Source organism: Elephas maximus, chromosome 9 (assembly GCF_024166365.1).
Source record: "Elephas maximus indicus isolate mEleMax1 chromosome 9, mEleMax1 primary haplotype, whole genome shotgun sequence".
NCBI classification, from domain to species: Eukaryota; Metazoa; Chordata; class Mammalia; order Proboscidea; family Elephantidae; genus Elephas; species Elephas maximus.
In genome coordinates, this window is record NC_064827.1 from 7,682,745 (window position 1) to 7,695,645 (window position 12,901).

The 12,901-nt window shown below is 43.8% G+C and overlaps 1 protein-coding gene across 1 annotated transcript in view; it reads left to right on the top strand.

The window, feature by feature from the left end:
• The first annotated feature begins 376 nt into the window (after nt 1–376).
• Nucleotides 377–12,901, top strand: part of PUM3 (pumilio RNA binding family member 3) — a 63,428-nt gene continuing 50,903 nt past the window's right edge. Inside the window, exons 1-7 of the mRNA XM_049897292.1 lie at nt 377–458; nt 2,324–2,415; nt 3,728–3,946; nt 7,103–7,238; nt 7,826–7,901; nt 11,613–11,706; nt 11,992–12,058. Coding sequence (XP_049753249.1) covers nt 2,334–2,415; nt 3,728–3,946; nt 7,103–7,238; nt 7,826–7,901; nt 11,613–11,706; nt 11,992–12,058 — 674 coding nt within the window. The 5' untranslated portion in view covers nt 377–458; nt 2,324–2,333. The remainder of the gene's footprint in view (nt 459–2,323; nt 2,416–3,727; nt 3,947–7,102; nt 7,239–7,825; nt 7,902–11,612; nt 11,707–11,991; nt 12,059–12,901) is intronic.

The window sequence follows — 12,901 nt, forward strand, 5'->3', positions numbered from 1 at the left end:
TTAACCTCCACCCAACACAGCCAGAGAGAAGGCAGCCGAACGCACTTTAAAAACATTAGCGATTTTAATATTAGTACAGGCTACAGGATTAACCGCGTCTGAGCTGAGACTCCAACGTGCCAGCTAAGTCCCCTCCCAATAGCGACTAAAATCATTCCCACAAGGAAATGACAGGGTTAACAACGTCACTTTCAGGAGCCACCGACACATCTTCGGTCCTACGGGTCCTTTCGAGGGCCAAACTTCGCGTTAGGCACGTCCGTCGCACCTCAAGATTAGGTAGGCAGAAGCGGACCAATAGAAATTTAGCATTTCCGTTTTTCCTCCGAGTCCCCGCCCCGTTTAACCCCAGTTCCGTTCCGGACAGGAAGTAAGATGGCCGGGGGCGGGGCAAGGTCTGGAGGCGGAAGTGGCGGTCGGAGAGCAGGATCCACGCGTGGCGCGGCCTCACGTGTGCGGTGAGTGCGGTGAGGTGGTAGCCTGCAGCTCGGTGCAGGGGCCGGCGAGCCCCGCGGCGCCCCGGGAGAGGGCGGAGGGGGTCAGGCCACGGTTTCTCAAAAGGGTTCGGGGATCGACGGTGACCTGGCAAGGGGCGGCTCGTTCATTCCAGGGTCCCCCTTCGCCCCGCGCGGCCCCCGTACTGCTGCGTGGACTGGAGTAGGTTCCCTCTCTAAAGTCCCGGCCCTGCGAGGTCGTTCACCGTACCTGTCGTACGTGTGACAGACATCCACTCTGCGCCCGATTCTGTGCTGGGCGGTAAATTGGGTACTCACTCCCCTGGGATTTACAGCCTAAACGTACGGTTGCGAATTGTAAACGCTGGGAGGGAAACGAACCGGCTTGCCGAGATAGAGGATAGGGGAGTCTGAAGACGTGATCTCTGAGCCGAGACCTAAAGCCTAACAGGAGGAAACCGTGAGCTCTGAAAGCTGAGGAAAGACAGCTCTGCAGTAAGTCTGTTGAAGGCTTATAATCAAGGGAAAAGCACGATAGACCTGGGTGCTCTTTCGAAAATATGCTGTATAAAAAGTGGAAGGCTAGTAAGGAAGTGGTTTGGTTTTGATAAGGATGGTGGTTTGGATTCGAGTGCTGGTAGTGGAGTTAGGAATTGGACGGTTAGTTGTTAGGTGCCATCGAGTCAGTTCCAACTCATAGCGACCCTACATACAACAGAAGGAAACACCGCCTAGCCCTGCAGCATCCTCACAATTGTTAGGCTTGAGCCCATGGTTGGAGCCACCGTGTCAGTCCATCTCTTGGAGGTTCTTCCTCTTTTTCTGCTAACCCTTAGAAGTATTTTTAGAAGGCATCAAGAGGACTTCCTGATGGATTGAATGTAGGAGACCAGTGATTGAAAAACGTGAAGGACAATTTTTAAGTCCCTTCCTTGAGCAGTGGAGTGAGTGATGTGCCATTGACTGAGATGGGGAAGAATAGGGTGGGGTGAATTGGTGAAGCTGTTTGGGGTGCTTTACAGTGGAGATATAAAGAATTGTGTGTCAGGTCTTTTAAATGTAAGGTGCCTGTTAGACACACAGAGGTGTCAGGTAGGCAGTTCGACATGCAGGCCTGGAGCCCAAGGAGAAGTTCATAATAGAGAAATAAATTGGGAGTCTTCAGCATAGAGATCCATGAGGTCAGATGAGATCATCTAGGAAGAAGTGTGGAGAGAAGAAAGGTCATGAGGACAAAGACTTGAGGTATGTTAACATTTAGGGTAGGTTACGGAGCCCTGGTGGTGCAGTGGTTAAGCCGAAAGGTTGGTGATTTGAACCCACCCAGCGGCTCTGCAGGAGAATGACCTGGCATCTGCTCCTGTAAAGGTTATAGGCTAGAAAACCCTATGGGGCTGTTCTATTCTGTCACATGGGATTGCTATCTGTTGGAATCTAGTCAACACCACCCAACAACACAGTGAATGGTAACTATTTTCAAAGTAAGAAACCCAATGGTAATACTGTCAGTTACCCGTCACAAAGCCTTCCCAGATTACAAGAAATGCAAATGCTGATACTTTTACTTAATATAAACAAGGGCCTATTTTTAGCTAGTACTATTTCTGACTGGCCTCCACATAGGTATATCCATGAGGCAGGAGTCAGGGTGGATGTTCTTAGTGTCTGTATTGAAACTGTGTTCATTTTTCATTCTAAAGTCTTAGAGCAGTGAGTGGTGATGGCTGGGCTTGTGTGGATACCCGCACCCTACCTGGCAATTTTGTACTCCACCAGGGAGCTGAAGGACTGCGTGCGGCAATGACTGTTTACTGACTCGTATGTGATGAGAAGCAATTCAGTGATCCCGTTGTGTTTTTGTTTTCCAGAGTTGACGTGATGGAAGTCAAGGGGAAAAAAAAATTCACTGGAAAGGGCACAAAGGCATCACAAGGGAAAAACAGATTTCATAAAAGCACTGGTAAGGTGGACGCCCCCAAGCAAGTGTCACAGCGTGGTTGTTCTGGCCATCACGATTGGAGGTGGGGGGAGGCGATGGTGGAATAGTGGGGTGGGTAGTAGACTCCAGTTTGTACTCATGGGCCACGATTAGGATTGAAATGTTCGAATGAAGTAGGTGTTAGCGTATGTGGGTGGGTTAGCATGTTTTTTTGAAACTGAAAACATTTGAGAAATTGCCAGAATAATTAGAGAGCATGACACGTGATACTCATGAAAGACTGCGTGTCTCAGCCGGAGATGCTGCTGCCTGGTTACATTCACTCTAACGCACAGGTTGTACTTTAATGTTTGACAAATCAGGGCTGGTTGATACATAGTGCTGGTCATCCAGATACTTTCAGTGTCGGGATCTGTAACTACATGATGTCTTTATTATTCCCTCAGGTGTCAGTGTTGGAAAATAGGAATGTCAAGCACCATGTAACTGACTAAATGTAGGGGTCGGAATTGACTTGATGGCAGTTGGTTTGGTTTTTTGTTGGAAGCTCATCTCACCTGTTAAGCTCTTAGTTTGCAAGCTTTATTGACCAAAGGTAGATTTTATCAAATAATTTTATTATAGACTTTGAAAAAAATTTTTCTCTAAACTAGAAATTTTGAAAACATTATTGATTTATGTTTTTGATGTATTTTCTAAATTTCAAGGGTGTTGATTTTATTCTTAGAGTCCTTCTGTTTTATTGGACCACCAAAAACTATGTGTAAAGGCCTTGATGAGCTAGAGTCATTAAAGTGGAATTCAAAAATGTGAATAATATCCCTACTAGCTGCTTAAAACTAGAGAATTACACTAAATACATGTCACCAGCGGCCTCTCTCTTGACCAGGTAGTAGGATTATGGGTAGTTTTTGTTACGTATTTTTGCTTTCTAGGTTTTTTATAATGAACTTTTAATTTTTTAATCAGGGAAAGAGTTTTTGTTTTTTCTGATTGACTTTTTTAAAATCCCACTCTATTCAAAAGGATAAGTTTTGCATGTTTGAGAGTAAGACAAAATATATCTCACAAAAAAAAAACCCAAACCTGTTGCCATTAAGTCAATTCCCACTCATAGCAACCCTGTAGGACGGTGTATAACTGCCTCCTTGGGTGTCCAAAGAGCACCTGGTGGATTCAGACTGCCAACCTTTTGGTTAGCAGCAGAGCTCTTAACCGCTGTGCCACTGGGGCTCACTAAAGAGCCTGCACATTTCTGTAATGAACACAATCCAGTGAATAAAAGAGATCTGTGCCCAGGGTCATGGAATTAATTGCTTATCATTGTCACTAGATTCTGGTTCTTCAAAGACGTTCCCAGGAAAAGCTGTTAAGGAAGGTGGACCTAAAGGCCCATCTAAGAACTTTGAGAAAAGTGCCACCAAACCTGGGAAAAAGGGTGTGAAGCAGTTCAGGAATAAGCACCAAGGGGATAAAGTACCAAAGAACAAATTCCAGGCGGCCAATAAATTCAACAAGAAGAGAAAGTTCCAGCCGGACAGTAAAAGCGATGGTAAGCACTGGTCCCTTTAGCCAGGTCTGTGCAGAGCCCTTGCCCTGCCTGAACTCCTGCCTGAACCAAGGAGACTCAGAAGACTTTCGAAGTCCTCTATAGACCTCTCATTCATGTTCTTGAAATGCAGTAGTTTTGTGGGGAAGGAGTAAGGAACAGATTGGCTTACATAAGCAATAGAAACCTTCCCTGGCCAGCATTTCCCTCTTAAGAGTTCCTCATTTCCTAAAACCCTCCTGAGTTAGCTATGGAATTAAGCTAAGCGGTAATGACACAATACAGTGAAGCATCAATAAAACATTCAGGAGGTTAAAATTCATTCATTCATTCATTCATCAAATACTTGAGTTTCCTATGCCCTGTGCTAGGAGATGGAGTTAAAAAAAAATTAACCAGTAAGAGGACTGGCCCCGACTAACAGGCATAATTGTTGTTACATGCCATCGGGTGGATATTGACTTATAGTGACCCCGTGTGGTGGAGCAGAGCTGCCCCATAGGGTTTTCTAGGCTGTAATTCTATAGGAGCAGATCCCCAGTCTTTCATGGAGCTGCTAGGTGGATACAAACCACCAACCTTTTGGTTAGCAGCTAAGCACTTAACTATTGTGCCACCTAAAATAAACCCATTGTTGTCGAGTCGAGTTTGACTCATAACCATCGTATAGGACAGAGTAGAACTGTCCATACGGTTTCTAAGGCTGTAATCTTTGTGGAAGCAGACTGCCACATCCTTCTCTCGTGGAGCAGCTGGTGAGTTTGAATCGCCTAACCTTTCGCTTAGCAGCCAGGCGCTTAACTACTGCATCACCAGGGCTCCTTAATTGGTTCGTTCCAAGTTACTATCTGATCGGAAGTCTTGGCAGAGCTCCTGTTTGCCTGTTGAAGTAAACCGCTGATGTCTTCATCTGACGCTTACGGGGCATTTTTCACCCAGAACTCTGTTGAACAGCACATCCTGCTGTGCGTTGTCCTGCCCAGGTCTCAGCTGTCTCCCAGGTACAGGAGCTGACGGACACGCACCTCTGCTGCAGCGGGATGGAGATCACTTGGGTGGCTTTCATTCTTTTTCTCCAACACGGCATGTCCCAGCACTGTCGCATGGCCACCAGCTGAGGCCATGCCGTGGGGCCGTCTTGGGAGCTCTCTGATCTGCCTCAGCGCTCAGCGACAGAGAGGGGGGAGAAAGGAAGGAAAGGAAATGTCATTGTTTCTCGTCATGCCTGCAGGATCCTTTCGTACTGCAGCCTCCATTTTTTCCCCAGGTTTTCCTCTTCCCTTTCTCTCCCTCCTCCCACTCGAGTAGTTTCTCGTCCAGCTTCTCTGTCCTATGTTTTCTTTCCCAGCCTGTCTGTCGTTAGCTGCTGTCCAGTTGGTGCCCAATTCACGGTGACTCCATGCAGAGCAGATTCGAATCATTGTGATCCGTATGATTTTCATTGGCTGACTGTTTGGGAGTAGATTGCCAGGCCTTTCTTCCTACCCTACATTAGCCTGGAGGCTCCATTGAAACCTATTCAGCATCATGACAACACACAGGCCTCCGCTGACAGTCAAGTGGTGGCTGCGGATGAGGTGCATCGGCCAGGAATCAAAACAGAGTCTCCTGCGTGGAAGGTCGGAATTCTCCCACTGAGCCACACTGCCCCCTATCCTGTCTAACAGGTCCTAAATCTGCCTTTTCCTGTGGGAGTTCTCGAGGCTCGCGTTCTAAACACACACGTTCTCACAGTACGACCCTGTGGTGCTAGAGCCCTGCTTCCTTTGGCTGTGGGAGACACGTTCTTGACATCTCAAAGTGAAGCTGAATTTGTTTTATTTTTATACCAGCAGCTGAGAGGGATTGGGTACTACTGCATCTCCCCAGAATTGATGTATCTGCTATGACCTAGCGTGGCATCTGCCATGGACGCCCAGATATTTGTGTTCTTACTCTCTGTTCTATAGAATGGAGTGCTTTAGGGTTGATGGTAGACACTCCCCCCATTGCCTGTAACATGTCTTACCGGGGGGGAACAACGAGGGGAATAATTAAATAAATTTTGGCATGTAAGCTATTAAAAGCTATGATCTTGAGGAATATTTCGTGGGAAAACACTTGTAACACGAAGTTAAGTGAAAAGACAGGAAGATGATAAATTTCTATAGGAGATTAATATAAAGTTAACACGTGTAGAAAAAAGGCACCAATGAGGTAAAATGTCAGTGGTTATTTCCGGGTTTTGATATTACAGGAGGATTTTGTTTTCTGTAGAAGTTACTTTTACAGTGAGTCTGATTTTTTTTTTTTACAAGAAGTGGTTTTACAGTGTGTATGTTTTCTATGTGTAATCAGAGGAAGATATTTAGAAATCACTAATTCTCCACAGGGTGCTCCTTTTAACAACACCCATTTTATTAGGTTACTGTTTGTTTTACCTCTTCGGGTTTTTTTATTCAGTTGGTATATTGCTCAGAGTTTTGAGAACAAGAAAAAAGAGTAATAGATACTAGACCTTTATAGCATTCTCAACTGTTCGTAGAGAACTTAGAAATTTCAGCTGCTCTTTGTTGTAAGAGACTGCAGAGCACGGGGTTTCAGAGGGTCGTCTCTGGGTTTGGATTCCAGCTGTACCACTTGGGAGATGTGTGACCTTGGGCCCAAGGAATTTAACTACTTGGTTCCTTTGTTTCCCAAACTCGAAAGGGGATATGATAATAGTAGGCACGTCCTAGGGTTACTGTGAGAATGATTTTAAATGCATTCCAGACAGTGAACTGTGTACGGTTATTCCTGGTCTCATTTGGACTCTCTTTTGTTGAGAACTGGTGATACCTAAAGCCCAACGATATTATCTAAAGCAGAATTTTATTTTATAATTGAAAAAGATTTTTTTTCTTTAAATTGCCTTTACAGTCCTTTCTATTTTCTTAATAATTGTTTCTGTTAACACCTCGTCAGTAACTGTTCAGTGAATGAGTGATTGGCCTTGATCAAGTTTAAAATGTACAAACTGCTCAGAAGATGAAATAAAGTGTTAAATCTTAGGGGCTATTTCCCTCCTCTAGCCTCCACCGGAATAGCGAGCCTGATTTCTGATAGACTTGCGTACCTAAGTTGTATTCGTTTATAGCACTCAGAATGTTAAATGTGATCAAAAATCATTTCTATAATTAGAATCAGCCGCCAAGAAACCCAAATGGGATGATTTCAAAAAGAAGAAGAAAGAGCTGAAGCAGAGCAGGCAACTCAGCGACAAAACCAACTATGACATTGTTGTCCGGGCAAAGCAGATTTGGGAGCTGTTAAGAAGGTAAAGATGTCTTTACTAGTCCTTTTGAAATGATGGAGAAGTATTAGTGCCTTGTAAACAGCGAGAAGCCCCGGAGTAAATGGCAGAGCACTTGGGCTACTTAGGGATCACATCTACCACCCCAGTAGACACATTGGTATTTGGATGTCTCCTCATTGCAGAAATGTGCGGAATCGTTAGGATGGTGTCAGGTATGTTTCTGAAATGTATATTGTGAAAGCCAAAATGGACTTGACATCCTTCCTGCAAGACTCGAGAAAACGAAGGACGAGACTTGAGAAAATGAAGGACCGTTTCTTACTAGCTAGGCTTGGAAATACTTCTTAAGTATTTGGTATCCTCGACTTGGTTTATGGTTTTCTTTACTTCTGAAGTTCTGGCTGTGAAGATTTAGATTGATGCATAAATTTACACCTTAGTGAGATGAGTGTCTGCCTTCGAGGGGATTACTTTATCTCTGGCTGCTCAGTTTTAACTTCTGAAAAGAAAATCACGCTGAACTGGGTGAACACGTTAGTATGGTTTTTAGTCGCGTGTGTTTAAAATAACTTCTTAAGCCATGTTTCCTTCCACCTTCTTACTTATAGAAAAGACTGTGACAAGGAAAAAAGAGTGAAGTTGATGAGCGACTTGCAGAAGTTGATTCAGGGGAAAATTAAAACCGTAAGTGTGGCGCACTCATGGTTGCAATTGTAAGCAGTTGAAACTAACTCACTCTCAGTGACCATTTATGGCAAGTGGATTCTTCATCGTTTCAAATGTATTTGGTCAAAAAATTTCAAATGCCACTCATAACATGGACCAAATACAAACTTAATAGTGAGAGAACCTTCCCGCTGGGCACTTACGGGAAGACTCACATACTTGGCTGTGTCATTTTTTAGTAATTTACTTAAAATCCATTTTCTCTTAAAGTTATCTTGAGAAATTTAATAGTATGTGTTCGAATGTCTTACTCAGAACTGTGTATAATTTAGGACGTTTTAACTCGTTGGCTCTTTTGTGTTTGTGGTAAGGACATTTAATTCCTTCTTTCTTTTCTTCCTTGCTCTTACAAACTTCCTCCAAACATCTTTAACTGAAATTGAATAGATTTGGGAGCTGTGGGGTAATTTTCATTGTTGCTGCTAATCCTGTTTGTAGTAAACTTCCCTTGATTCTCGTGTATCTGGATAAGTACTTAGTGGCCGCATACTTGAAGGGAAACAGACTCCAGTAGCTTTGGGGCCCTGGAGGTGCCGGCTTTGCCGAACCACATGCGTAACCTGTTGATATCAAGTCGATTCCAACTCAGAGCGACCCTGTAGGACAAAGTAGAATTGCCCCGTATGGTTTCCAAGGCTGTCGTCTTTACGGATGCAGACTGCCACATCTTTCTCCCGCAGACCAGAGCAGCTAGTGATTGTGAACCACCTGCCTTTTGTTTAGCAGCCGAGTACTTGACCACGTGCAGAGATCTAATCCAATCCCAGGTTACAGTCTGAAGGAATGTCTTGAAACAGCAAGGCTCCAGCTGCTGCTTTCTTGCTAATCTAAGCAAGATCTTTTTAGGGCAGAACTGCCGCTCAGCTCTAGCTGTCTTCTTTTGTCCTCAGTTTACAGGTATTTCCTGCTCAAGGTCGTTCCCTGATGGCCCTTGGGTTTTATGACAGTACCACGGACTTAGCCTTTGAGCAATAATAACAAATGGTTAATCAGCTGTTACTGTGTGCCAGGAACCGTGCTGACCGACATACAGTGTCTCGTTTAACTTGTGTCCTTGTCCCCATCCTACACGTGGACATCTCAGGCTCAGAGAAGTTCAGTTTCTTGCCCAGGGCCATGGGGTAGCCAATTCCCTAACTTGTCATGACCTCACTCTTCTCCTGTAAAGCAGGAGTAGCAGCACTTCACTCTTAGGTTGCCTTGAGTTCTGAATGATAGCCTGTGTGTTAAAGATCTTACTTTGGTTATGTGGGAGCTGCTCGAATATATGCGCATGTGATTCTCAGCCGTTTTTTTTTGGGAAATGTAACCCAACCTCAAGCATGGGAAGAAGATCAAGAACTTGACTTCTAGTGTTGGTATTTTGTTACTGTGCAGCCAGCCAGTAAAAAAGGTCAACAAAGTAAATGATTGTATATCCATCTCTTGAAAACAGCCTTTTTGTTGTTGTTTTGTTTTCTCAAAGATACCTAAGCAAATCTCCCTTAAAGAAATTCTTCTGTAATCCCTATCTTTGATGGAGTGTACTTTCACCTTCTGACTTGTTGTAATTAAAAAGAAGTTAAAGATGAGGTGAGCAACAAACAAGGACTTCTGGAATAGACCAGCACAGTAACATAATAAAGACAATTTGGTACGATCGATTACCTGTGGCCGTTGCTATAGAAAATTGATCATCGAGGCCTTGATAGGGTCTAATCTCTCTAATATTTGTAGAGGTGGTGAGGGGGAGCGGGGAGAGGAATGGGGTGGAGAATCAGATTTGGTAGATAGTGACCGTTCTAGGAATATAACCAGATGTGTGTGCAGGGATTATGAAAATAGGAGAAGTGGAATATTGGTAATGTAGCTGCCAGTGTGTGTTTATAGATGTATTTGATCGATTGATTTATCTTTATCTATGGAAGAAATGCAGCCAGAATGCTCCTTAGAGGCAAGGATGGTGAGACTCAGCAGAAAAGAGGAAGACTGTCAACGAGGTGGATTGACACAGTGGCTGCAACAATGAGCTCAAGCATAACAACGATTGTAAGGATGGTGCAGGACCGGGCAGTGTTTCGTTCTGTTGTGCACAGGGTCGCTATGAGTCGGAACCGACTCGACGGCACCTAAAAACGATAGGAGCCCTTGGATGGCACACACTGTTAAGCACTGAACTAGTAGCCAAAAGGCCCATGGTTTGAACCCACCAAGCGGTGTCCCTGGAAGACAGGCCTGGCGATCTGCTTCTGAAAGGTCAAAGCTTTGAAAACCCTGTGGAGCAGTTCTGCTCTGCACACATGGGGTGGCCATAGTCGGCTTGACGCAACAGCAGCATCTTTATCTCTGCCCTTAGTTGCTTAACCCGAACATTTTTAGATTGTTGTTGTTGTTAGGTGCTGTCGAGTCGGTTCCAACTCATAGAGACCCTGCGTACCACAGAACGAAACACTGCCCGGTCCTGCCCCATCCTTACGGTCTTTGTTACACTTGAGCTCATTGTTGGAGCCACTGTGTCAGTCCACCTCGTTGAGGGTCTTCCTCTTTCCCGCCCACCCTCTATTTTACCAAGCATGATGTCCTTCTTAGGGACTGATCCCTCCTGACAACATGTCCAAACTATGTAAGATGCAGTCTGGCCATCCTTGCTTCTGAGGAGCATTCTGGTTGTACTTCTTCCAAGACAGATTTGTTCGTCCTCTTGGTAGTCCATGGTGTATTCAATATTCTTTGCCAGCACCACAATTCAAAGGCGTCCGTTTTTCTTCAGTCTTCCTTATTCATTGTCCAGCTTTCACGTGCATATGATGCTTTTGAAAATACCATGGCTTGGGTCAGGCGCACCTTAGTCTTCAAGGTGACGTCTTTGCTCTTCAACACTTTAAAGAGGTCCTTTGCAGCAGATTTACCTGATGCAATGTGTCTTTTGATTCCTTGACTGCTGCCTCCATGGGCGTTGATTGTGGATCCAAGTCAAACGAAATCCTTGACAACTTCAGTCTTTTCTCTGTTTATCATGATATTGCTTATTGGTCCAGTTGTGAGGATTTTTGTTTTCTTTACGTTAAGGTGTAATCCATAGTGAAGGCTGTGGTCTTTGATCTTCATCACTAAGTGCTTCAAGTCCTCTTCACTTTGAGCAAGGAAGATTTGTCATCTGCGTAATGCAGGTTGTTAGTGAGTCTTCCTCCAATCCTGATGCCCCGTTCTTCTTCATATAGTCCACCTTCTCAGATTACGACAAACTGACAGACATGGGGGGTTCTTAGATTATATATATGTAAATCCTAAAATAATAGTATTTTTGAACCTGGAAACTTTCCCTTTTTAGGGAAAGAAACTTTCAGAGAGATACAGTACATATGATCACTGGACAGTTTTGGTTTGGTTTGGTTTTAATTGTGATGATAGGAATCTTGCAAAATGGTTAAATTTATTCCTCCTTAATACCATTATTAATTATACCTATAAAATGTGTTAGGTAACAAAAGCAAATACGGCTGGTTCATCCTCGTTCTATACAATTAAAACAAGCCTTTTTACATCCTAAGCAATCTAGATTTTATTTTATATATGAAAACCCAACTTTCTTTCTAACAAGGAATTCTGAAGGAAGTAGCAATAAAGCAAGAAGGGAACGTAAGTCCTCAGAGAGAATCAGTCTGAAGGGCCATACTGTTTTCCCCACAGATTGCCTTTGCACACGACTCCACGCGTGTGATCCAGTGCTACATTCAGTACGGAAATGCAGAGCAGAGAAGAGAGGCTTTTGAAGAACTGCGAGGTATTCGTTGTGTACTGAAGTTGAGACTTATCCTAATCGTTTGTAGTATGTCGTTTCTTCCTCTTGAGATACCCAGGACACCCCTGGCAAACGATTCTATTGAGCAGCAGTGTGTGCTTGGCAACACGCTTTTTGTTTTTGTCTTTGTTTGGACTTGTTCTTTGCCTGGACAGGGAAGGCAGAGTTACTAGTTTGTGTCCCCAGTATTGTGCTTTTATTCTCTCCTCTGCTCAGAAGGGCTGAAGTGAGAACACTAAATCATTGTTAAGTTATTTTGTTTTTCAGATAATTTGGTTGAATTGAGTAAAGCCAAGTATTCTAGAAACGTCGTTAAGAAGTTTCTCATGTACGGGTAAGTTGTTTCTGTGTTTCTGTTTTGTTTTTTTCCTTAGCTTTTTAAAGGAGCAGGTATCATGTGCGTGTGTTACTTAGAAAGCTGGCCATCACCGTAATAGTCCTAAGCAGGCATTTGTCGTGTTTCCAGGGAATGTAGTCCAGGCAAGTTATTGAAATTAATGTGAAATTATGCTACTACCTTTACTGTTCTTAAGGGTATATTTTTATATCTTGAAGCTCTGGAGGAAGAGAGTTGGAGTAATTAGTTTGTAATTAGTTCCAGTATTTGGAGAGGGCAGGGGGTGGGGGCGGGGGGGTCAGGTGGGTAGACTCAGGTAGTGTAAATGGGTCAGGAAAGGTCAGGATCGGGGAGTCTCTAGATTAGGTGAGATTGATACTTGCCTCGATTTATCTTTTTGAGCATAACGATATACCAGAACATGATAACCACCAACAACAAAATGACAGTACACACAGTTGACAGAGTCTTCAGAAAACATATACCTGGCTAAGGTGCTGGATTATTTTAAAATATGAATACTTCTATCGACTCCTGTCTTAAAAGAACATCCTAGAAAATGTTGTATTCCTGTTTCCCCACATCCTCGATTTTTTGCCTTCCCTTTTCTCCTACTTTGTTTCAACCTGAAAATTAAGTAATAAACCACATACTGTGCAGTCAACTCTGACTCTTGGGGACCCCATGCATGTCAGAGTAGGACTGTGCTCCATAAGGTTTTCAATGGCAGATTTTTCAGAAGCAGATCGCCAGGCCTTTCTTCCTAGCTACCACCTAGACACTCCAAATTTGCTAACAGCAAGTGACACTTACTGAGCACTTACTACGTGCAGGTCACTG